General features: G+C 36.6%; 1 protein-coding gene across 4 annotated transcripts in view; it reads right to left on the bottom strand.

Moving 5' to 3' along the window:
* Window positions 1–1,190: 1,190 nt before the first annotated feature.
* The window catches only part of TRAPPC8 (trafficking protein particle complex subunit 8), a 53,310-nt gene continuing 27,276 nt past the window's right edge, over window positions 1,191–27,224 (bottom strand). For 2 of the 4 annotated variants that reach the window (XM_021525729.3, XM_021525731.3), the window contains 16 exons: window positions 26,384–26,578; window positions 26,063–26,193; window positions 24,922–24,996; window positions 24,096–24,222; window positions 22,908–23,065; window positions 21,692–22,134; window positions 19,181–19,328; window positions 17,844–17,940; window positions 17,323–17,391; window positions 17,166–17,206; window positions 15,496–15,681; window positions 14,886–14,987; window positions 7,294–7,341; window positions 5,825–5,970; window positions 4,159–4,248; window positions 1,191–2,212 (listed from right to left, as the gene is read on the bottom strand). In XM_021525729.3, the coding sequence (XP_021381404.1) occupies window positions 1,978–2,212; window positions 4,159–4,248; window positions 5,825–5,970; window positions 7,294–7,341; window positions 14,886–14,987; window positions 15,496–15,681; window positions 17,166–17,206; window positions 17,323–17,391; window positions 17,844–17,940; window positions 19,181–19,328; window positions 21,692–22,134; window positions 22,908–23,065; window positions 24,096–24,222; window positions 24,922–24,996; window positions 26,063–26,193; window positions 26,384–26,578 (2,291 nt within the window). In that variant the 3' untranslated portion in view covers window positions 1,191–1,977. The remainder of the gene's footprint in view (window positions 2,213–4,158; window positions 4,249–5,824; window positions 5,971–7,293; window positions 7,342–14,885; window positions 14,988–15,495; window positions 15,682–17,165; window positions 17,207–17,322; window positions 17,392–17,843; window positions 17,941–19,180; window positions 19,329–21,691; window positions 22,135–22,907; window positions 23,066–24,095; window positions 24,223–24,921; window positions 24,997–26,062; window positions 26,194–26,383; window positions 26,579–27,224) is intronic. The other 2 variants (XM_021525730.3, XM_021525732.3) reach the window with 1 other exon arrangement.

Below are 27,224 nucleotides of genomic sequence, written 5' to 3'. Positions count from 1 at the left end.
AAGCACAAACATGCCTTTGCAGATTATTTATTTACTCAATAGCAAGACAAGTAGCATTTCAATAGAACTGTTTTCCATCATCACTGGGAGTCCACAATGCGGACACAGTTTCCCATGTGAGAATCCACTAAGGATGCACACTTAGCTCTACTTCCATGCTAGTTCCTCTCCTGAGCAATCATACTGATTTTCACAGCTCTCAAAGACACACTTAAAAATTCTAATGACACACCCAGAGTGACACAGAGCATATCTCCAGCTAACCATTGCTACTGCAATTCCAAGAAAGGAAAAGATCCACCGTCATATTTGAAATCCAGAAAAGCAGGTTACCAAGGACCCTCCTCCCCCAAACACCCACAGCTCCTGCTGAGTCTCAGACTGATGAATCAGACTGCTCAGACGTGCAGGTGAGCGTCAGAGCTTACGCATTTGGGCCTGCAGTGCTGAGAAGCTCCAGGAGCTGCTTTGCCCTGCATCATCTCATCTCACTATTTGTCAGAGATTCTCAAATTCTCACCTACTTTTTACTTGCCAGCCACTGCTCAATGGCTAGATCTCAATATGAGTTGCCATTCGTACCATCTCCAGCCTCCATCAGACAAGTCCAGTTCCCTCTACAGGGTCTCACTTTCACCCAGTTTCTAAACATGATGCTCTTGATAATTTTGAACAGGTTGTCTTAAAATACACACCAACTGTGACTTAGAACATTGTGGCCTACAATGCACAGCTGAATGGCATCAATGACTTTTCTTTCCCTAAATGGGTGTGAGACAGAAAAAGCAATGATGACACAGATTACGGCTAAAATTGTGAGAACCTTTCAGATTATTCTTTCAAGCTGTACATCAGCAGAAAAGGACTTGAGGCCTGAAGCAACACATTCATTGATAGGTAATATTTCAGTATTCTATTGATTTAGCAACATGATCCACAGTCCTATTAAGTTAGACTATGAAAGTTTATGTGCCGTGAATGGGTTCCCAGACTTTCAGGAAGTAGATAGTCCTAGAGACAGTCATACAGTAGTACCAAACACAAGTAAAATTGGAAGCCTTACCTAAAAAGAATAAAATGCATCAGAAGGTGGATGCTGGTCTCATACGCCAGCACTGTCCTGTGATAACAGCAGCACCTGTGGATTGCTACAGCTGCATGCAAATGGAAGCAAAAAGGCCACCAGTCCATACAGTGAATATGGTGTATGCTTTATTCTATTTACAGTACATTTGTTATAAATATAATACATTTCTTGAAAATCTTGAGTAGATTTTTTTTTTAACAGATCAGTTGTTAGTTACATAATAAAGTAAGTGACAATTTAAATGACAATCTCATGGTTGTGAAATAGTGCATTCTGTTTTGAGATGAATGAGAAAATACTCAAACTGGTTCCAATTTTTTTTAAACATCCTAGGGGGACTTTTATGTAAACCTTGAAAAGTCACCAGTTTCCATAAATATGAAACCAAAATCTTAAATTAAAGAACTGAGAATCAGAAATGGATTTAAGAGACCTTATTGAACTTCACAGAAAGGTTGGGATTTACCATGACTAATGGCTTCAGACAGGAAAAAGCCAATGAGGTTTTCTTCCTGAATCATATCCTAATACAGCCACAAATATTAAACACACCATGCTGGAAGTTGTAACAGCAGTCAAGCTGCATTTTTGACAGGGCATTGGACATACAAGTATGTTCAGATCTGCAGTTACAGTATTTTATGTTATGAGTATCTTAATTACCAGAGAAGAAATACATTATAAAAGGATAAAGGTATTTTCAGTCCAACGTGCATTGCATTGAGAAGTCATCTGAATACTTTGCTATTTTCTTTTCTACAAGATCTTTAGTAACAAGTTAGATGTCTGAGGTGCTATTTCAAAAAAACTGCAGCAAAATGTCAACCAGCAATGTAAGAAAAGAATCCCATTTATTTTGTCTTTTAGTGCTTTTTTTTTCCAGGAAGTGGTCAGATATTATTGATAATAATCAGTGCAGGCATGGAGTTCTGCTGACTTGTTTCAAACAAAGTAACTTGGTCCACAAGCTTGGCAAATACTCTGGGGGTTCCAAGGTTATAGACACCTGTATGAACGAAGCAAGCTTTGAGCTGCAAGCTATAGACCTCCTGGCCTTTAAGTTGAAGCTTGTACTGTGTTTGCCCAAGCCATGTAAAAGATCCATGTATTTCTAGTGCTTCAGAGCTGAAAAAAAAAAGGATAAAAATGTTAACTCTCTGCACTTGAAGCATGTATTACCAATTTACAGGACTCCCTCCAACTTCAAGTATTCCCAAGATTTCAGAATGAACTGTGTCCCCCTCACCAGGCCCTTACAAAGACTGATACTTTCTAAAAACTGTTCAGAAGTCAGGAGTAGGGAACTTATATTACTATGCTGGCTCTCCTTGGATGAGTGCCCACTGACATTTGTCTTTGCTGCTGAGTCTTTTTGACTGCTTGTCCACCACAATCACTGCCTTCCCCAAATACATACTGCTGTCTTTGTTCTGCAAACCCTCCTTATCTTTAAGAGTAAGTTTTCTAGCAAGACAAAGCTAGACTTTGCAAGGATTAACAGTTGCCATCATAGCTACAGACAGTACTTCACTTAACATTTTATTGAGATACTGTAATACAACTTCAAGGGAAAAAAAGTTTGTGTCTGTCTTGTCTTCTACTACATCCCTATCCACTCACACCTCTTCGCCCAAATACATGCAGACTCAGAGTACCTAGGGTATCCTTTGGTAACTTTAGGGATACTTATGTCCATCCAACAGCTCAATTTAACTCTGGGTCTTGCCAAGTATTTTTTAATGTTCTTTGTGTCACTTAAAAATCCTTAAGTGGCTCTCCCCTTGGCTCAGATGAATCATTACAAACCTTTAATGCATTTCTTTGGTTCCTAATGCACTGTACACAGGACATTAATTACACATAGATGCATAATGAAGAACTCAGTGTATTCTCCACTTTCTACATAACTTTCTCTAACACAATGTAGTAACAAGATTCAAATTGTCACAGTTTAAGCAAATCCTATTTCAGGCCTTCTTGGGCCTGTTCCTTGAGCTAGAGTTAAATGAGACTGCATGTCACACAGGAATAATCAAAATGCACATACACTGCTTTAGAGACATTGCACTAATACATTAGAAGAGAGTGTGTGGGGGCTTTCTTTTTAAGCAGTTTCAAGGTACATGAGGAGTGCACTATCTTTCCAAAGACATGTCTCACAATTAACGCAACGTGACCATCTTGTGAAAAAAAACAGATCAGTGAATGGCTTCCTAACTGTACTTGAAAAGTAAACCACACTTAAATTTTCTGTCTCCCATTTTTGAACCTGTGTATTAGGCTCTGGGCATTTAATATCTTATTTGTCAACAGACTGCTGATGAGAAGCCACTGCTCCCCCATGAGGCTAAGCCCCCACAATGTCTTCACAATCTTTCTCCCCTCCCTGGTGGCAAACAGACCAGGCAGTATTATATATAAGAGGGCAGAAGGGGAGCTGCCACCTGCATTACTCATGAGTTGAAGTTGCCTTGTTTAAACAGAAGTGGCAGAATTACAGTGGTAGTATAGATATCATGGTACTGAATTCTCTATACCACAAAAATTCTTGAGTAAAACTTTTAGAAGCAATTCATGAATACTTCCTCAAGGCTAATATTTTCCCACATACTACTACAGTACTAAGAAAAAAGTCAGTCAAGAATCAGCTGCTAAACCTAGAGGAAGACTTTAAAATATCCAGGGTTCTCCAAAACACTATACTAAGCCAAATTGCAAGAGGAAGTTGCTGCCTACAAATTACTCTGATTTTCAAAAATGAAAACCTAACAAGTAATGTTTAACAAAGGTTGGTGAAGCTCCTATTTCACTAGTGGAAAAGCATTTCCCTTTCTCTAGAAAAGATCTGCCAAGTTTTAACTATTTAAGAGTCACAATAAAAGACCCTGTCTTAGTAGAGAGTGAAGACTCACAATTAACTGCAAGAGCCCTTTATCAATTTCCGTTCTTTCAAAGAAGCCACTCTTGAAAAAATCCTATTCTAGATATTCAATATAGTTAAAATATGACAAGACTACCCAAGCTAGGAAGAGTTCTTAAAAAATATTGGTTTATTAACATTTGCACACTACCTTGTTGGTTTATGCCGCAAATCAATCATCACATCTACAACAGCCTGGGAACAATTGGAAAGTAGGAGAGTGACAGGTACCAGACAGAGGCTGCAAAGAGAAACAGTTCCACATTAAAGAAAAAAAAAATCTTATTTTGGATAGTCTTGATTATATTCGTAAATAGTTAAAATTACTTTCAGTAATACGGAATCTATATGTAGTTGTCCATTGTGCCAGAGTCAAGACAGTATAGGTAGAAATATAATCACTTACACTGACTAGAGCTACTTTTAATAAAAGTTGTCAATTAAGGCAAACAACATTGGCTCATTTGGGCCAAATGAAGTTACTACCTCCCTTCATCCAGCTGAAAAGGAGAGAAGCAGCACAAATACCATCTCAGTTTACAGGAAACCTGGTTGTGTGACATGAGACATTCCAGAATGAGACAACATGGTCCAGTATACTATTTTCTGAATTTCTGGTTGGCATACTTTGACTGGATACTTTTCTTCTGCACTGCCTCCCATAGAGGAATTGCTGACATTGGGCCTTAAGTTATAACCTGAACAGTGCCCAGCCAGAACAGATAGTACATGTATATCTGGATTTAATGTAGGCCTTTATACTAAATAAAACGAATACCATTAATTGACATTCTGCTTGTTCACAAATTACTCTTTCTATAAATAATGCTGCAGCAAGAAAGACCCCAAGAAATTGACAGGCAGGAACACAAACTACTGCAGCTAAAACAGCTTGTATTCAGCAAGTGATCTGTGTCACTGGAAATCCTTGCCACTGCCTAGCAGTTTAAATATCCTAAACTTGAACTGTAAGAAAAAAAAAAATTAGAGACTGTAACCAATAAGAGGTAACTGTCTTACAGGGATAATGCATGCTTTATCACTGTCATTAAAATACAGCACCTTCTAGAACATTTACATGCTAGATTTTAGAAACAAATCCCTTTCTTTTGACAATTTATATTAACTGTTATTAAAAACTAACACAGTAGAGCTTTCAGATAAAAGACTCAAGCCTAAAAATACTTTAATAGATACTTGAAACCTTCATGTTTCAAGTACAACCCATTTAATGTTCAGAACTTAAGCCAGGGAGTTTGTTCATATCATTAAAATTTTGAAAGGCTCATGGATTTTACAGGCTCCAAGCAATTCACTCTAACAGCAGGCTTTTTGACAGAGGTTAATACTGATATCCTTCCAGGAGACAAGCCCCAGTGATCTGAACCGTTACCACCTTTCCTTCTGACGTAAGTCAGAACCATGTGCAGCTAATCTTGGCAAGTGAGATGTTGTAGACATAACAGCTCCTTTGAGCTAAAAGTACATCTTTCTCTCTGTCTGGCTTCTCAAAGAAATCACACTGTTAACTCTGACAACAAAAATAAACACAAAGGGAGCAGACTATTTTTTTTCAGTAAGTTTGATAACATTACTTGTTAAAATTAGAACTGTGAGCTATGGAACTACAGTCCATTCTTTTTTACATGAAACTTTCATTTTACCTATAAACTTCTGAAGCAGTGAGTTTAAAAATTTAACAAGATTTCACACTTATGTACCAGACTTGAATATCATAATGCACACAGCATATCTCAAATGGATTTATGTCCAATTAACAATATTTTTAAAATTTCTAAACATAATGTTTCACTAACCTTTTTTGATGAAAAGAATGACTAAAAGACTCTGGATAATGAAGACTTGTCTTAATAAGATTAGAAAGCTGCTCTGGTGTTGGTCTTGCAGGTACCGGTGTGTTTTCTGGTCGAAAAAACTTTAATAGAACTGTTTCTGGTAGTTCCTGAAACAAATTAAGAATAACACTGAAAATAGTAACATAAGGTACAAGAAATCCAGGCACAGAAGTTTCAATTCTCCATTATGAACTATAGCTCATAAGGGAAACAAGTTTGCAGCATCATGAAGCTCACATTTTTTTCCAACGTGGTTTGTATTTAAGCATGCTGGACGAGGAACTGATATGACTTATCTATTACCCTCTTTTGAAATAGATTTCATGGTTGCTTACAAAAACACTTATCTGTGCAAGTTTCACAAAAGCACACTATTGTTGCAGTAGTTTGCTAGTGTTTGGGTTTGGCTTCTAGGGAAAAGGAACAGCATTTACACTGTTACCTGTTCAGCAGCTGTACCTAACAACAAAAAAATTCATCACCTGCCCTAGGAAGTTCAGGAAAACCAATGCATAAGTTTCCCAGACACATTCAAAGTAAATCAAATAGAAATATACAGGAACATGTGAACACTGACAGAAGGATTGAATAACAGTTTCTTTGAAATTTCACAACAAGGAGTTGCAGATTATAAAGTTACCTTTTATCTCCAGCTGAAAGCCCAAGACAAGCTTAACAGGCTACCTGGGATTTCCCCTAACCCTTTGGGTGGAATGAGTCTCTGAAGCAGAAATTAAGTGATAAAGAAAGCTGCAACCAGCCTGCATTTGGTGCAGCATTTTTAACATAATCTAATCTGGTTTGCGAGCAGGATTTATTCAGGAAGGGACTGCCCTTATGAACCTATTCTGCAGAAAATCCATCTTTAAAGGAAAAAAAGAATTTGCAGCAGTAAATGTCACTGCTTACTAAAAACACATGAAACAAGATTTTTAAAAAGCCACCAGTAAGATGGCACAATATAATAAAGTTAATACTTTTCATTAAAATGTGATAGATTGTACCTTTTAAGTTGAAAAGAAGCAGTACAGGCAATGAAACCTGATTTAAAAACCAAACACACTGGGCATTCGGAAATGTGTATGAACACCTCAGTCACTGTGCTGATAATACCAGGAAGACACCAAATGTTTTCACAGGCTTGCAAATCCTCCCTTTGAAAGGAAGAGTATTTTTTTAAAAAAGTAATTTGAGAAGAAAAAAAGATTTTCTATAGTAACAAAAAAATATATTTTAAGTGTTGAATGAATTTGGTGTTTCCATCCTATTCTATCTAACAATGCAAATTGACAGCATGAAACACAGCAGAGATTATAGATTTTCATTTAAATTATTCTCTCCCCTCAGATAATAGTCCAACCAATTTTCAAGGCTGCCTTCCACCACACAGCAATATCCTACACAGTGCAGTTTGCCCTAGTGTCAGTTACCTGTTCCAAGTCCTCCCAATCAGAATTCCCGAGTATTTTTTTAAAACCCTACAAAAGACAAATACGAATATTTACCTCTACAAGTAGACAAGAACATCATGAAATGCAGCAGAAACATTTACTGGTGAAAGTGTAGAGTGTTTCAAATCTTTAGTTCTAATATTGCACCTCTGATGAAGGACTGGAAAGCAGCAAAATTAATCATTTTCCTGCAGAGCTAAACCTTAATTCCAGCTACCTTCTGGGTGTTAGAGTCAGAAAAGATGTCTGTCTCTCCAAGTTTAGCTGCTGAGACTCTAGGCTTTTTGTGATTGTGAACCTAGAACAAAGGCTAAGATATGACATTTAGCCCATTTTTCTTTTACCTAATGAACGGTTCAGGAAAGAATTAAGGACTTCCAAACAATAACCAAAAGTTGTGCAAGCAGCTCAGAAAGCTACCTAGAGACTGCTAATAAATGCTAAGTTTTAAGGATGCATTAAACTCCTGCCCTACTCTGGAGCTTGTGAAATTGGATCAAGACTTAAAAAGAACCAAACCAAAAGCCCATGCCTACTTGGCACCCATACCTTCCTTTCAAGAATATACCCAAGCAGTAACAGCCTTATACTCAAACAAAGCAAAAGAAAAATCAAGAATTGAACAGGTGGTATTTTGTTGTTGAACTCCTTGATTATCAGCCCAAGTGAAGTATTGCCTTTTAAAAGGGGGGAAAAAATTCTGACACCTAAAATCTGCTTGTTGACCCAGTGTGGTTCTTTGCAAAGCCTCCAGAAGTGTCACAAGCTCCAGTAACCAGCAAAAGCTGCATATAAGAAAGCCACATCTGTGGGAACTCAAAATGTCTCTCTGTCATTTTTAGAGGTTCCAGGCCTTGGTCAGAAGCATTCTAGACCCTGGCAGACAGCTGAAAAACAACTGTGATTTTGAGTTTGAGCCATGGAATGAATTACCAACTTTGGAGGTGGAACGAGCAGTCACAAAAGGTTAGATAGTATAGTAAAAGTAGTTACAAAGTAGAGGGGAAATTTTTTTAGTATTGCACAGGGGGGCTTTAACACATGTACAGGGGGGTTTTCACTTTGTACATGGGGGTCAGAAGTTCTAAGATGGAGGAAAGTGGGCTGATCCTGTTCTTCCTCCTTCTTTTTCCTTACCTCCATGTTCTTGGTGATGTTGGCACTCTTAGATTGGTTTAGAGTAGAAAAACACTTGGCAACGTAGGTAGTAGGTATTGGGGAGTAATTGTAAACATGTTATACGTAATATATCTTATAAAAGATAGCAGCAGTCCGGGGCTGGGAGAGAGACGAAGAAGACAGCAGATAGAGAGGATGTCAGTGTGTGTGTGTGCCTCTGCCCAGGCCACTGATCAAATAGCCACAGTCCAAGAACATAATCTGTTAGATAACTAGCAATAAACTGCCTTGAGACCGAACAGCTAAGCCTGTGGAGTTTTTCTTTGGAAGCACGGGTTGGAGGAGGAATTTCACCACCACATGAGATCCCAGAGCAAGGCCGGGGTTCTCACACACACATCAATGGTTAGGATTGTCTCGTTGACAAAACAGTTATGGTGTAATTTGATTGTCTCATCTATACAAACTGGTAGAGAGGCTTGACTGGAAGAGGAGTGTGTGGTTTTGTTATTGTTTTACACTTTATAGCTGTATTTTAAAGCTTTTTCAGCTTTGCCTAAAAATACACAACAAGCATTAGCACCAAAATGACAGTGCTCCTTCAGTTACGTTCCAAGAGCTACAAACTGCACAACTGGTGCTCAGAAAGTTGCTTTCTATTTTTAGAAAGCTTCTTGTTCCCCAAAGCCATTTACAAAGGCCAGCTTCAAACAAATACACTCAAATCTAGACAAAAGATTTCTAATTCAAGCAGAATAATCTCACTATCTTCACTTATTTCTGTTACAAGAAAGTCATTAGAGTCTGGTATTTTGTTACTTTGAAATAGCTATAAATCATCTCTATATACACTTCTGAAATGGTGCTTTAGTCACTCACATCAGTTTCGGCTCTCTTCTGCAAATATACTTAGCTAAAAGTTGAAAAAGCAACATTTTAACAATTCAAAGTGTCTTTTAATATATGTAACAGACAGATCTACCCATAATACAGCCCACAATATCTTAGAATGCAGTTTCAAATTGAAAAGTTCTTCCCTTCCCTCGGATGAACACAAGTGATGGTATCTTCACATACAGTGACTTTAAAAGATTTTTATGCCCAATATTATACAACCTAAAGTTTTAAATTTCATAAACAATATTCTTAGAGACTGGGTCAATGTGTCCTTAAGCACACCAGAAAAAGGTAAACACTGCAATTTGATTTCCACGTTGTACAGAAGATCAGCATATTTGCCCCATAAAACACAAGTCACACATAGCCAAAAGGACTGACATGCTCAGTCAAATAGGAGGGACCAGTATGCACAGCACAGAAGAAAACCTAAACACGAAATTCTTGAATCAAGCTAAGCATAAGTAAAAGCAGACTACATTAAAGTAGTAGAATAAGAGTGAGACATCTAAATTATGTGCTTTACTCCCTTTCCCATTTTAGATCTGAGAATTTCCATTTTAAAACCTCGGTTTTAAGTTGCTTCCTTCAATATGTGATTCATCTATATTCATTCTAGCTCTCAACTTACAGAAATGACAACTCCAGGAACAGAATTTTACTGGTATCAAGAATAATACATTAGAAAACAGATATCTTCTGCTCTGCAGTCCATAATGGGTAAAACAGCATATCAAATGTTGCAACTATTTGTAATATTTCATTCATGACAATCATATAAGCCAGATCTCCCAAACTGGTACTGTATCTGCTCCATTAATTGATACAACAGAATGAAAAATGTGTATTTCAGCTCTTTATGTTGATTTACCCTTAAGAACTTTGCTTTTCCTCTACTGAGGTGGTTTAAGGAAAGTCTTAAATCCTTCCAGCAATCTCTGTTTTATTCAAGCATCTCCTCCCACATATTCTGTAAAGAAAGTCCTGAACTAGCAAAAGAAGTCACTTTCAGGAGTTACTTAAACCCTATCCTCCCCTACATTTCAAGAATTCCTGCTTCCAGTCAAACTGTTGCTGACTCACTAAGCTGCATTTATTTTAAGAAGCTATCTTACGTAAAATTATCCTTTCTGCTTGCATCCATTCTATACACATTTTATGGATTTTACTTTGGGCTAGTACTGATCTAATTCACAGGACTTAATATGCAGTCCTGAAGCACAGCAAAGGATGGATGCTATTCCCAACATGCCAACATTCAAATGACAAACCTCTAGGCTCCATCTTGCCTTCCATCGGTGTGAATGAAGTCTTTAAAAAACAGAGATGTGCCAAATGTCATATTACGTCCACTATTACTTCCATTCCACTATAAAACACTGCACTTTTCTTTTGGAATCTTTTGGATTGAATTCACCAGATTAGAAAAACAGGGAGGAGAGCAGCAAGAAATAACATTAATCAACAGCCCAGACTATGATTGGATGTTTAATGCATTTGAAGTCCTGTAATGCATTTTTGTCCTTTCATTAATTTAAAGCAGAAAGGTCAAGAAGAAGAGAGAGAGTAGCTGTATTTCAGGTGCAATCTTAAATTAGCCTTTAGTTAAAACTACCTGATTCCAAAAGCATGCTTCAGAATAGAAACAGAACCTACAGCAGTCAAAAAAACCAGCCATGATTTACAAACACTCAGCTGAATTTTTAAGTTAGGTTTTTATTACTTGGCCTGAAATGGATCTATTCAAAGCAATTCACTTTAATTACACCTCATGTGATTTTTTTCCTTCATATATTGCTGCCTGTGACTATTAACACATCACTCTGTGGCACCTTCTTGTTGTTGTCAAGGCAGGACAGGAATGAAGAAGACTTTGATTTAGAAGGCTGTGAGAGTAAAACTCTGTTTATTCAAAATGCACCGCTCTTTTATACAGAGCTCCGCAAGGACCAAATATATTGGTTCTGAAGTGAAAACAATCCACTACCATTGGTTCAGAGTGCTTGACGCACAGTGATAGAACTATAAACAATGTGAAAAACAAGAGAGATAAAGAATTATTTACATTCTTTCCCACACTTTCCCAAGCCTCTGTGTGGCTAGAAACTCTCAGTTTCTTCCTTTGACTGAATCTGAGTCCCACACCTTCTGATTCAAGGCAACCAATTATATTTAGCATTTTTTCCCCTGCCTTTAGCCAAAGGACATTTTTTCAAAAATACAAATGAGAGGAAGGATAAGAAGATAAATGTTTTCCATATAATCTGGAGAGATTTCTATATGAAACTAATAAACACTTTAACAAAGTCAATATTCTGTAAGTGTTCCTTCAGCACACTACATGTTATGACTCCAAATCTCCAGACCATGAAAGTCTAAGTAGTTCAGTCACGTGTCCTGGTAGGCCTACTGTGTCCAGTAGCCTACGCTCAAAAGTAATGCTATTTTGTTATACAAAAAAATCTCTATGTAAACAACAACAACAAAAAAATCTGTATTCAGTAACAGAAAACCAGCTTTAAAGTCATAGTTATTGTAGACTATTTTGAACAAACATGGGAAGAAATGGGAGCATGTGAATTTGAGCATCAAAATATTTGTATATAATTTTACTGTTACTTACATTTTTAATATGATGGTACATATAGAAATTTTACCCAGAAAAACATTTTAGCCTTTCCCTAAGCCCCACTGCAACCAGAGGTTCTATCTTGATTTTATCAAATACTACAGCAAGTTATGCTACTGTGATACAGGCAACCCTGTAAGCCTGCACTCTGCTGGCTGTTCCACACCCTTGTAGAGCATTAAGTGTCCCACAAGGAACCAAGCAGAAGTAACCACCCATGACTGTGGCTCAGTCAGCAGTCTAACACCTTACAGACGTATGAGGATGAACTGATGTCAGTTCACCCAACTACCAATCTACCAGCAACTGCTGGAACAACTTAAACATAACACTGTTAAAGAATATCAACTTCCTATTCTACACTACAGTGCTTTACTAAAGTTTTGTTTCCTTGAATAGTAGTAGAAGCTTCTGTGAATCCAACTTACATATTTATAAGCTGGCAAAGAGTTAATCTGATATACACCACAATTGACAATGTAGCAGAAGCCAACCAGTACAGAGAATTTAACCAAAACATAAAATTAGTGATGTCAATTTGTTCAACAGAGTTATCTGACTAATTTTGGTAAGATTTGAGCCATTTCTCAGAGGACTAAAAGAAATTGGGGGGGGGGGGGGGTAGAGGGTAGAGAGGAATTTTGTTCATGTTTTCTCAATGTCCACTGTGAGATTGTTCTTGGGCTGGGGATAGCTGTTTGTGGCTGCCAAAATTCCTTTGCTGGCATGAAGCAAAAGAAGTCAAGAAGAAAGTCACTGCAGATAAGCAACAAAGAAAACTCAGCAATAAATGCAGACAGTGGACTCTTGCATCCTAGGTCACACTCTGTTCAGAGTCTGGAATTACTTTTTTTTTCCCCCAAATCAGAGCAGCCCTCTATCATTTATGAACTGGTAACCCACATGTGTTAGTAAAAAGCATGCACCTCCATCTCCCTCTGCTGTCGAGTCCTCAGAAAACAACCAACTTCAGTACTGTCAGCACAAGGCAAGTCAGAAACAGTCCAGAGGAGTTTCCAACCCTGTTCATGACTTAAGAGAATAAATACAGACTTACAAGACAAAATTATACACTGAAAATACTAAATTAGACATAAAGTCTGAGTTTGGGATTTTCTATCACTGCTCCCCCCTAGCTTTTCACCACTCATGTCATTTTAAAAGAGCAAGATAATTCAGAGACAATATACAATTCTTAAGAGATTAAGTACATTATTTTCTCTATCTAGTCTAATTTAATTCTATCTTGGCAAGTCTTTTAATTCTGAAATGTGGACTGAATAGAGTAAACTGCTGCTAAGTCTCAAATCAATTAATCGGTTACACCTCACCTCCTACCTCAGAGCAGTCTATCTGCTCTCCTCACACTATTATGATCCAATTTTTTAAAAAAGTATTATGTAAGGATATGCAATTTCTCAATTCTTAGCAGTCCTGAGATCACAGGTTCTTAAAATTCATGCTAACTCTAGGCTTTGACTATCATGAGGACACAGAATTCACATGTTTATTTAAAAAACAGCAATCAATTACTCTTATAGCAGATTTCAACTGCATGACAATGCAGATGCTTTTTTGCTTCCAACCAAAGTACAAAATGCTTCAAAGGAAGTGTGCTCCTCAGACTCAAGGAAGTGAATACAATAATCAATGTATAATCTATATGAAGATAGTTGTAATAAAACCAGATGAGAAATGGATTTTAGACAGAGAATGCTAATATAATAGCATATATTCCTAAAAAAACCATTGAGAGTACATACAGATCTCCTTGTTGCTGGTGCCAGGATCAATTCCTTTAATTTGAAATTTATTGTGATACAGACAAATAGAGTTCCAGTCAACAAGAAATGTGAAATTCTACCCATACTCTATTCAGTAATTTGTTTTATTTTAGGATACAGATGTGATTCATTTGAGAATCAGAACTTGATGAGATCAGAAGCTCAAAGTATTTTGCCCCCTAACCTTAGAGGTCTACAGTGTGATCTACTGTTCTACATATACATTAAGACAGGGAAAGTAATACGTGACCAGGCAGTTGTCATTAGATTAATACAGCCTTTTGTACTGCTCAGCATAGCTAGAGTAAATGTGTGCCAATTCAAATTTATTTCATAGCACAAATACCTAAGTGGAAAAAATTAACTTAGCAATGTACAAATACTTAAAGGTTAATGAACCAAAGCCAAACGCACAGCTTCAGAGTAATTCACTACTTGCATTATGCTATAGTATTTATAGGAAGACATATTGTATTTCTTGACAAAATTAGTATATAGTACTCTTTGCTGCAACTTTAAGAGCTCACTAAAAGCTATGTATTATGTTTGCAATAGTAGTCAAAACGTTAAGCATGGCACCAAAACAAGAGGGAACAGCAATATGCTGTTCAGGAGAAGTCTAAACAAGCACAAGATTTATTTCCTCATATTCTGAACATTAGTCTTCTTCATCCACATAAACTGAATTTAGTACAGATGTTTTTACAGAACCTTATCTGTAACTTCCGAAGTTGTTATCAATTCATGTACCAGAAGACAGCAACCAGCTTCTTACAGATGGCGTTTTCTTTCATCAAGCAAATCAACTATAAACTTTACCATTTTATAATTAACTTTGTTTATCATTACTTTTCATACTGTTAACAAGTTTCTAGTTCTACCTGAAACACCAAAGAGAGTTTGCTTCAACAACAGCTCACCAACATGCTTATCTGCATGTTGCTTTTCTCATGTTTCAACTGGGCCTGGCTAGCTCAATACAGAAGACTAAGCAAACCTGGATTCAGTCAGCCTGAATTATGTAGTAATAACACATATCTGATGTTAAGATTCTACAGAAGCTTCTTCTTACATACTAGAGAATTCATTAAGTCTATTTAGAGAAAGAAGCAATTGTAAAGGAAAACTTCACAGTAGATTACCTGCTTCTGAGGAAAGGAAAAGGCCTCCTTCCCAACTGTGTTAAGGGCAACATGATGCTGACCCTCCAAAATAAGCTGCTTGCTGTCTTCCACAACATATGCCTACAGAATATAACACAAAGACATTTGCAGACCAGAAACTATCATAAGATTCATAACACAGAATTACTGACTTCTCCCTAATTTAGGTGGAAATGCTGTACTGATCAAAACTTAGAGGATAGTATGGCATACTAATGCCAATTTCCACTGCTTCAAATGAGACTCTTTTCTTCAAAGCAGACTGGGTCACTCTTACAGTTCTGTAAAATCAAGCATTAACAAATCTCTTAGTTTAAGATTTCATAATTTTCTCTTTTAAAAGAGAAATTAGAAGAACTGGGTGCATCCAGAGTAATGTAAAACAATTTAGGGACAATTATTACAGTAACAGATATTAAGACTATCTTTGCTGCTTACATCATCATAGGTTGTTGGATTGCTTCCAGGAAAAAAATTCACCCATAAATTTCATATGTATATGCCTGAAAGTTCAGGATGCCACATTACATTCTTTTCTAGTTATAATGTTTTATGTCCAAATTACCACAAAGGCCCCAACCATACATACCTTCCACAGTACTACAATGTTCAAATCAACTTCACTGCATCTTTGTACCAATCTGACTGTTTCATCAAACGATTGTTTCACTGCCCTTTGAGATGTGTGAGTATGAGATTGCACATGTGTTCTTTTAAATTCAGAGGATAAGCTTTGGAAAAAAAAGTCTGCACAAGGACTGGCTGAACTTATTATCTACAAGAGAAAAAAGGAAGAAAGTGTTCAGAACAGGATGTGAGCTGACTCAAGTTGCTCTAACAGAGCTTATTACTGTAGCATTTTTTCCCAGTGGGCTTCCCTTTGCAAAGCTGCAGGACGCCAAACACCTTGCTTTCCATGCTTGACCTGTTAGAGATCAGCCTATCTAAAGGGCTGCTAAAGGTAATATAGGGAAAACAGAGCTATAACTTGCTAGTTTAGAACTACAAACACCAAACTTGGAAACAGGAGCTTTGATTATTACCACAAAGCAGGCTACTGTGATCTATCAAGTCTTTTAAAGAGAACTGAAGCATCCAACTAAGTCACACAAAAGTCATTTTTGCTTACTAGTATTTTCCTCAGCTTAGCTAGAATTATTTATCTAAGTCAGGAACATACACTTTTCTAGCAATAGCAAAGATAACAGACTGCACAACACATCCCACAGATACATGGAACAAACAAAAGAACAGTGTTGTCACATGTACCAAGCTATTCCAACAACAAAAGCTTGGTAAAGAAACTGGTTTTTAAAAGCAACAGCAATGATACTGTGTCCTGTTGGAGACAACAGGATAAGCAAGCAACTTTAGCTTCACAACCCCTCCTTTTCAAAACCGCTAGCTCTTCCAGAATATGCTGTTGCAAAATTGCTAACTACAGCACTAGCAGAATGCTGATACCCAGGGAGAAATCCACTTTTGAAGCCACTGCTCAGAAGGGAAGATTCCCTCCCCTTCTCCCCACTGTAATAAAATGTTCTCAAGGAAAGCTAAAGTTCCTCACTAAAACTAAAGTAACTCAGATTCCAACTCTAAAAATGCACATCTAACTCAGATTTTTAGTCCTAACTAAAAATTCAATTTATATGCCTATGAAATGAAATGACAGTGAATAGGTTTTCTTTGGCTTTAAAACCTGAATAAATACAGGAAAAATGTATGCTCAGCATAAAATAAGCAATCTGTCCTTCAACTGACTAAATTCATTATGCAGATTTCTCATCTAATGCAAGTGGCCTACTTTGCTCAGATTTTGGAAAAGCATTTGTAGTGCCAAGGTCATTTACTGAAAGGATTATTCAATATCTGTATGATTAAAAAAGATTAGAAGAGCATGGTAGTCTAGAATTTTAAACTTGTAGAAAAATCAGACTCCTTGAATCCACTGCAACCTCCTGTGGTTTTGAAATTCTGGGACCAACATCCATTAGTTTTCCAGTTTTTCAAATAAGCTGTAATTAGAATTTTTAACCCGTCTTAGTAAAAGTATAATTAAAAACAAGAATCTGATATCTGCAGGACTCTACTAGAAAGCTAAAGGGCTAGGATATATTTAAAATAACTACTCCAAAGTTATTTTGGAGTTCAGCTGTGGAGCTGGGATTCTAATATTCCTGATTCACACTAGCCTAGGTTACCTTCCCACTTCTTTGACCTTACACAAGACAAAATATGCAGTTGTACCCATCCACCTACCTGTTCATTTCCAAAGACAATATCTGCAAATGTGTAATTTTCTAAGGAATAAAGAGAGAAAGCACTGTTTTAGCATCATGAGAAGTCACAAGTTCAGCATACAGTACCCGAAAGAGTACTTTTTTCAAAAAGTTACCACATTGAGGAAAAAACCTACCTTCTGAGTTTTTGCATCTCACTGCTTTAAAACACAATTTTGCTCTCTCTCTGCTAGCCAGTTTAGTGTCTGAAAGAAAAAGGTGGCAAGATTTTTTTTTTCACCCTCAGTATAATCAGAGTCCTTTTGACAAAAGTTACAAGTCTTGAACATTCACAGACAGGAAACACACTGATGACATTGAACAAGCACAGCTAATCAGGCATAGCAATGGCACACAACACAACTATATTTCCTGGGAGGAAGTTATCGGCCACACCACATATGGATTTCTCTACATCACATAAATAATTTACCTGCAAATTAAGCTTGTTTTTAAAATTCATTACGTCTGAATGAGTTATCTGTAAATATACATTTCTTGAAATATAAGAATAAAGCCTTTAGTATTTTTGGAATGGACAAAGTTATTGGAAACTAATTATTCTGAAAGCCAAATTCAGCTCCTTGTCAGATTCTTTAAACTGTTTTTATCAGTCAGTAGCTAGACTTGCCATCATTTTGGTGATAAAGATACACACCTTTGTCTCCAGAGATGTTAACAGATTTTTGAAGTTTCCAGTGCTTGCTATTGCTTGAAACTTGCGCTATATGAAATTCCTTAACACCCGTCTCACTCTGCGGAACAGACAAAAGTTATGTCAAATAAAATAAATCACAACTGTGATGTGCTACATTGCACAGTGTGTTCACTGCAAGGTGGCACTGTTAGAATCTAAATGTAACTCATTATTCACACCACTCGTAACACACGGTACTTAGAGACAAGGAGAGATTTAAGACCCACTGTAAAGTAATGCAACAGTCCCAGATCACAGCAACTTCCAATTCCAGTAAACAAAGCCACACAAAGAGGAAACAAGGATCTCCCAGAAAAAGACCCATAAGCTAGTATTTCAGATTAAGAATAACATAAACAAAAATTAGGCTTTTTAACTCCAATGCAAAACACTGTCCACAAGGCTACTTGGTTTCTAGGATTACTTAAAATATTTAAAGTAGCATTGCTTTATCATAAATCCTAGAAACTCAGGATCTATTTTGGGTTTACATATATACAAAATAAAATGTAGCTTTTGGACTTGGCTTCCTTTCTTGTAAAGAGTGAGGTGGTAGTGGAAAAATAAACCTCATATTGTTATACTTGGAAATCCTTCATAAAAACATTGCTCCCTCCTTTAAGGAGTGGACAATATTCAGTAAATGAAGAAAAAGCCAGAGTGTACACACCTTTAAAAGAAAACAACAAATCAACTCAGTGGTTCCACTACCAACTAAGCATCTATGAATACAAACATTCAATTCAGTTACCTTGCTTTGTGATTGAAAAAATGGGAGCAGCTTTACCAAAAAATGAGTAAATTTAAATTAGCATGGTTTGAAAAACTGAGTATTTTCATCTGTTTTAGTAAGTCAACAGAAATATCTGTATTTGGATTATAATAGTAAAAATGTCTTTATAGTTTGGTGATAAATGTAAACAGAGAAACTTACTTCACATTGGAGCTCAAATTCTGACTTGGTTATTACCATTTATTCTACCAGTGTTTTCACTGAAAGGGGACACAGTTCTGAATTAGATAACCTTGGAAGCTGAGATTAAGAATACTCATCAATTTGGAATAAATCTTCCTTAAAAGACTATGAACTATAGTCTTGCAGTAAGATTAGTATAGGAGACTTCCAGAGAGTTAGGATATAACTTCACATTAATACTCTTTCCAACAGTAACTGAATGATCAAATACGCAAGGTTTATTTTTTTGTTTGCAAATTTACTGTAGAAAAGCTTGAGTCTTGGTTCATATCTGCTGAGCTTCAGGACAGTACCATTATTATTAATATAAATAAGAACTTACAGTATTGATATTTTCTACATCCACAAAGAGCAACATGGTGTCCCCTCTGCCTTCTTCATCCCCAAGTGCATTACTTCTGCAGACAGTAGCCCGAACGTGCAGAGACCGACTGGTACAAATAACTGCAGTGTGCCTTAATACTCTGTGACTAGGAAACAGAGGAGACAAAAGAAAAAAAAAAAAAAAATACAACATTTTGAACAACCAGAACTGACCAGAACTTGACATGAAGACATTTAGCATTTATGTTTCTTAATATTAATACCATTAGACAATTTGTTCATTCCAACCACCAACGATACACTTTTCACTGAAGAGAACCCTGTCAAACCTACTTTATTTTTAACCACCTTTCTGCATGGGTAGGTGCTCTTTAAACATACAGTCTCAGCCAGTGTGAAGCACTGGAGAAAAAGGTTCAGATGTTACCATGAGGAAAAACACTTCAGAAATGTTTCAGATGTAAGACAACTGGCAAAGTGAAAGCGAACAGACATGTACTGGCACACAGATATCATTAAGCTATATAACACCACCAAATGCTCTGGAAAACAGTTTCTGAATAAGTAAGTCAGAGAAAGGCCACTACTTAGTCACATCTCCTGCCATAAATATTTACTAAAAAGCAGTTAGAATACCACTGCATTCAATAAATTTCCCTGAAAAGAGAAGTTAAAAAAAAAAAAGAGAATCAAATCACAGCTACCCTGCCTATTTCTAGGCATGCTCAACCTCCAGGACAGCAGTCCCTTTGTGAAAGTTATACTCCTTTTCTAAGGATGAATTAATCTTTAAAATTCTGTTCGCAGACACCATCAAAACATATGAGCTTTTCCTATGTAGAAGCTTTTAGTTACCATAACTTCCACTTGGAAACATTTTAAAGGCATGCAAAAGTTTTATACACATTACCTACTAAATATGTTGAAATATCATGTGACTTGGTTTTGGGAGGGAAAAATCAGCAGCTTCCTAAACTCTACTTCACAATGTCATAACTACAGAAGAAACTTTTAAGTTTTGCAGTTAATATTCAGATATGCAGATATCTGTATAGCTTTCAAGTGGAACAAATTACATGAACACTTAAAAGCTATCCTCAGTCTACAAAGAGTACTGTTAAATCAGAGCAGTTCCCTTAAGTTCCCCTCAAAACCTTAGTACAGTAAGGAACAAGTAAGTACATAACTCAAACATCCCCCTTCCATCTCTAATGTACCCCTATTTCTGAATACTATGAGTTGTAAGGGGACAAATTCCTTATTCCTACATACTAGCTTAGAGCCAAATGAAATGCTAACTTTGATATTTCAGAAGCTACAAAAAAATCTAAACCAAGGATGCATTTGCATGACTTCAGTTTTGAGAATATGCTACTGACCCACTCTCTCAACTATTTTCAACTTACTCTGCTTTGGTTTACACCACAACCAGTCTCACAGAACATGAACTTTGTTTCACTCTCAGAACTAGCCTAGAAAACAAGCTTCAACCACAAGCAGACATTCAGTCCACCTTACTAGAGCTTATCTGAAGCAACCATGGTACAGACATCAAGTGTACAGGTTTAGGCTAGGATAGTTAATTTTTTTCACAGTAGCTGGTAAGTTGCCATGTTTTGGATTTGTGACAGAAATAATGTGGACACAGGAAAGTTTTTGTTATTGCTGAGAAGGGCTTGCACAGGATCAAGGCCTTTGCTGCTCCTCACCCCACCAGCAAGCAGGCCGGGGTTGCACAAAAGGGTGGGAGGGGACACACTGGGACGGCTGACCCCCAACTGACCAACAGGATATTCCAGACCATATGGCGTTATGCTCAGCAATAAAAATAGGGAGAAGGAGAAAGCAGGGCCTGATGACATGTCTTCCCAAGTAATCATTAAACATGATGGAGCCCCCCTTTTCTGAAAACCTGCCTGCCCACAGGAAGTGGTGGATTAACTTCCTGGGGCTGTTTTAGCTTGTTGTGTCAAATTTGACTGTGGACTCTCTCAAGATGGTCCAAAAAGAAACTATACAACAGCATGCAAGTCAAACTTCGTATTTAACCCCTCCAAAAAGAATATCATTCATCACAATACAATTACTAACCAAATTTTAACAATAAAATCTTTCATTCAAGGTAGACAAGATTTTGTTTTATAAAATGTAGAAACAAATTAGGTTATGATTTTTTACCCTATACTTCAGAACATTAGTTCCAGAGGAACTAAATACAAAGAAAGGTTGTTTTAATTCCATTAACACTCCTTCTATTAATTATTTAAATAATTTAGTATTTACTACTTCAATAAAAGCAGCATAGGCTATACAATTTCCTATGGAAATTAGATGATATAATGGAAAAAATAATGCTTAAAATAGCAGATAACATTTAAATAGCCATTTTCACAACATCATGGTGATAAGAGAAATTCAGTAATATTTAGTTTTACCATTACAATCACAGAATCACAGCACCTAATGTGTTTAATAAGTATGACAGAAAAGGTCGATTAGAAGAACTTACCACATTTTTGAGTGCTTTTTAATACCTTCATAGTAAAACAGGAAATTAATTTCATGAACACCTTCTTCATCTGGTCCCCGTAACCACATTGGCAGCTGCACTGAAGCCCCAGGAAGAAGAACAGCATCAGGAAGCGGAACCTGTATTACTTCAGGTGAACCTCCCGTGCCAACCCCAAAGTCTGCAGAAGAAGCTGAAGACAGCAGTGCTGTTCGCACAGAGGTAGGATCTGTCACAACAGTCTTGTAAGCACTACAGTTCTCAGATGCTGAAGGACTTAGTGGTGTTAAAACAGCAGTATTTCCACCAAAAGTGAAAAATTCTGGATGCTTGGACACGACCTTTAGTGCAGTAAGAGGACACTTGCTTACGTTCACAAATTCTACATATGCTTTTCTGATTTCTCCACAGAGAAGCCCTGTAGGAAAATTTATAAAGAACACCTATATGGGAGAGAAAAGGAGAAAATTAAAACCTGAACACTGAACCAAGTTGGGACTGCCAGCAAAACAACCATTAACCCAAACTATACTGCTGCCTAGAGTTTCTTATACGGAAGTGAAGAGGGAGGTGGAGATCTCTTCATCCTGAAATCCAGTGATCAGTCATGTGGAAATGGCTCAAAGCTGCACCAGGGGATGTTTAGACTGGACAATAAGATGCATTCCTATATGGAGAGGGTGGTCAAACAGTGGAATGGCTTTCTAGAGAGGTGATTGATGCCCCAAGCCTGACACTGTTCAAGAGGCATTTAGACAAATCCATTAACATACTGTAACTTGTCAGGAAGTTGGACTGGATGATCACTGCAGTCCCTTCTAGTTGAGCCATTCCACTCTATAGGCCCCTGTCATTAACCAGATACCCAGACCATTTTAATAACCCTATAAAGGAAAAGCACTGTATTTTAATTAACCAGCTGGAATAACTTTTCTAGATGAATGGCAAGCAAACAGGAAAAAAAAGTTTCTTTGCCTGTTCCCCCTTTACATTAAAATCTGGCTACCAAAGCTGCCAACTAAAATTCTAAAGGGAATATAGCAATTTCAGAAGGATACTAATTTTGAGATTTCAAGTTTTAATTTAAAAAAACCCATACAAGTTTGTCACTGACAGATCAGAAATTACCTGGAAAGATTTAGGCATTGTTAGAATTACATTTATAAAGTGCATTCAGCTATTTTCTCAAAACTGCCAGCAGGAAGTAGCTACATACCTCTAACAAAGGCATTTCTTCTGTAATAATGGGATCTAAACGTCGATCAGGTCCATATTTAATCGATGTTTTTTCTTCCTTTGTGTTATTAAGTCGAGGCCCTTGGATTTCCAAATCTTGTCTTCCTCGTACAGATAACCCATTGGAAACAAACTTTCCTGAAAAAAATTTTAGAACTTTTGTTTAGTTAGGTTTTTCTAAGTAATTCCTTACTTTGTCTCTAAGAAATTATCCAAAGCTCCCAATCCAATCTCAAAAGTTAAGTTTTGTTATTGGGCCTATGGGGTGTTCATTGATTAAGCAGCACCACCAACAAAGAACTATTCAAATCTTACAGTCAATGGCTACTTCAAGTTCCAACAGCCAGTTATCCATTGCTGTGGACTTACTCTGCCCTTCAATAGTTTGACTACAACTGGAAGGAAAGAGACAGAAATAGTGCATGAAGTTGATGACATTTACTTCCTTTCCCAATTTCTGCCAAGCTGGAAAAGTCACTTAGAGGATTACTTCCTTTAAAGACAGCCACCACTCTCCAAATGGTTTTTATTCAAAAGGTTTCCAGCCTCCAAACAAGCTTTTATTTCTTTCAGACACTTTCACAAGTTTTCATTTAACAACTAAATTCTCCATGTGAGAGACAGTTTCAGATGAATGATTCAACAGAACAGATCAAGTAGCATGCAATTGTCAATTCATATATTAATGTAAAAGAAAGAGAATTCAAGATGCTAAAAAAAAAACTACCAGCCAAATTTAAATTTAGGAATTTATAAAAAGGTCTTTAGTGCAGCATTTAGACAAAAGTTGAACATTAACAATGCAAAAACATGTGGAAGAAAAATTAACAGCAAGAGAGTCCATGGAAGTTGTTAGAGATTCAACATGACATAGATGGAATGTTTACATTTTGATTTTTTTACTGGTTTCAAAAATTCATCAGATTTAAAAGGAGCAATAAAGTATGGATCTGGCATCCTTCCTTGTGGGATTTCTACAAGAGCCAATTTGTTCTTTTCCCATTTAGTTGTTTCTCTTACTTCTTATTTCTACATCCTGACTTGATGGATACCATGATACCTTGCAACATGGTAGTCAAACACTAGACACTAGAATTTAGTTCTACTCTGCAGAAGCCATGTCTCCTCCCTTCCAGAAACACACAATTTAAGGTAATAATACACTTACCTGTCTGTAATCCAATAGAAGGATCTATCCCATCTAATGACACAGCACCTTGAACACTGCCAAGATTATAAACGACTCCCAGAATATGTAGCTCCCCTGTTTGATGGGGAAAGAGCTTTAGTCTTGCCTGTGGAGATACGTTAAATTTTTGTTGTTGTTGCTACTAGAAAGAAGTATTATTACAGTTAAATGTCCAATTGCTAAACACACTCATGGCTACATTTACTTTACAGCTGTGTCAGCTATAACTACAACAGTAAATTATCTATAATTTACTAGATTGAAAATTTCATATACACAGAATTTACCAAGCCAATTCACAGCTGAGAAATGCTCATTACTTTAAAAAAAATTCCTTAAAGTTAACTTTTACATGATTAACAGGGGCAGCATCACAGAATGATTGAAGATGGAATGGACTTCTGGAGGTAATCATGCCCAACTTGCCTGCTCAAGCAGGCCCATCTAAAGCCAGCTGCCAAGACACCATCCAAAGGGCTGTGAACATCTCCAAAGATGGATACTCCACAATCTCTCTGGGCAGCTCAAGCACCATCACATTTACAAAATAATTGTTATAAATGAAGTTATAAATGTTTCCTGATGTTCAGGAGTAGCCTCTTGTGCCCACTGTCTCTGCTGCTGTCACATTTATACAAAGTGGTAAGATATATGAGGTACTGGAATTTCTGATTCAGTCATGTGTTCTGTCAGTTTATGTGGTTGTGCTGCCATAAGTTTAGTGTTAAGTTCAGATCACAACAAGCCTGCAATGCACACTAAGTTCAACCTTGAAAAAAACTTTAAAACAAAGTATAGTACTTACCACTTTTGTCTCCTCGCTATTAATTAAAAATTCTGCTATTGCTTCAGTTCCTACCATATCTTCGTCACACGTACCCTGAAAAGAAGAAACAGTTGTTTAGATATCATTACTACTAGGCAGAGAAAGTGCCATAAATAATATTTCCAATACCGTTCTTAAACTGCTCAAGGGAAAAAATCATACAAATTTCCACACAGTTCAGAAAAGCAGTGCTGCATGCTCAGCTTCTCAGCATTTACGAATTAAAAAAGCAGCTTGAGAGCTCAGTAAACATTTAAGAGAAATTAAAGATTTAGCACTATAAATTGGAACTATTCCCAGTCTGTTTCACAGATATTCACGGAAGTATTTATCACACCATTAAAGTAGCAGTTCAGATCAGAACAGAAGGGAAAGTGTATGGTAAGCCTTGAGACTTAAACTATGTGGAATCATGTTTATAACCCTGGTAAATACTTAAGAGATCACCTTTAGAGATCACTGTTTTCAATGTTTTGGCCATAAAAACAAATTATTTAGGAATTTACTGTACTATTACGTATTAGAACCTTTAAAATCTGGATGTGATAAAGTTCATCAGAGCATTTGGCAGCATGAGTTGAAGTACTAAGTCAAACAGTAGCACAACAGCTCATCTAAAGTATTCAAAACAATAATTTTTAATACAATAAATGTTCATTTCGCGTCTAATCAAAATACTATGTTGTTTCTATGTTATACAAGCACCATTCTTCAGAACACACATTTCCCTATGTACAGTGGCTCAAATAAGGAAAGGGTATATTTGATAATCTACATACTGACACTCATATTTGCAGGTCAAGGCTAGTGTGACTCAAAATAGACGTAGTACACATACAATGAAATCTTGGAAGTATTTTGTTTTGCATTCAGCTTTACAATACACATTAGAATTTCTTGTTAACTTGGCTGTTTTGTGCCCTACAGATCTAGCAAAATCTAGATAATATAAAAATTATTTCAGTAGCTACTATTTTTCTTACCTTTTTTTTAGTTTACATTTAAACCTTCATGTTTAATGTTTATGTTTAAATGTTTTCATAGTACAGAATTTTGAATACTCAATATATACTCCATACCTGCAGTTGTTTGGGTTGGAAAAGCATGAAGTTTTTCTTACCTGCTCTTTTGTTTCTCCATCACACTTTACACTGAAGTTTTTAGGTTGAAATTTCCACAGCAATGAAAGGTCAGTCAAAAGAAGCGGAACTTTCAGAGGGTTTCGGAAGGACACTTCTACAGTTATTGGTTCTATCAAAAACGTGCAAGAAAAAAATGACAACAGGCTTTCCCCATCCCAGTCTGAAAGATATCTCAAAGTATTCATATACAAACAATTTGCACAAAAATGTTGGTTCAAATCTCTAATTAAAGACAGGAAATATTAATACAAATTTATCTAACTCAGTTTATTTCTGTAGTGCAAAAATCTTAACTTTACCTTCTATCACAGCAAGTGGAAATTTGGAGTTATCTGAGTAGCGATTTAAACAGAACTGTGTTGGTTGAAAGTTTGAAGGTATGGTTCCTTTATTTATCACAGACACAACTTGCTCCTCGAGCTCCTTCCACTGCTGTGATGATTCTGAGTCATACTCCTGATCCAAGCTTACATGCGTAGCTGCCTGCTTTTCACCTGGGAAGAAAAAGGCTGTCTTAAAGGCGAGAACAGCAATGTGCAACAGCTGCACCAGAGAGGTGCACTAGCAATTTGGCAAATAACTATTCTTAAAATATTTTAAATTCTAGGTCACTGTAATTCTTAGGCTACAATTGATTTTAAAAAGTGAATTGCAGGACATTTTGAAATACACACATGGAAGACAACAATGAGAATAATTTGAACATAGCTCAATTTGGATACTGCAACATTCCAAGATTTTAGCATGCCACCTAGTATACTCAGGCTACAGATAATTTTTACTTTATAACAGACTACAACTCCACAGTACAGCCATGGATCATATAAGAATTTCCACTCAGCTTTCTTTACCCTCAGAAATCAGTATTTCAAATATTTCATCTAGAGGAAGTTAACTGTAAAGCTAATTTGTAGCATCACCACTAGCGTCCAGTATTTGCTACAACAAATAATAATCCCTTTCATGAAGTTCATTACTGACTTGCATTGAAGCTTTCCAGGTGTGAAAAACAGTGACAGTCCACACAACCACATACACAGATTTCATATTTACACAGAAAGTCTGAAAACATCCAGCCAATAGTTATTAAGCTCAAGCTGTTCTTTTGAAATATTTTTAAATTACCCAGTCACTTTAGTT

This window comes from Lonchura striata, chromosome 1, assembly GCF_046129695.1.
Source record: "Lonchura striata isolate bLonStr1 chromosome 1, bLonStr1.mat, whole genome shotgun sequence".
NCBI lineage: Eukaryota > Metazoa > Chordata > Aves > Passeriformes > Estrildidae > Lonchura > Lonchura striata.
The sequence above is the reverse complement of the archived record's forward strand: the minus strand, read 5'-3'. Positions and strand labels throughout refer to the sequence as shown.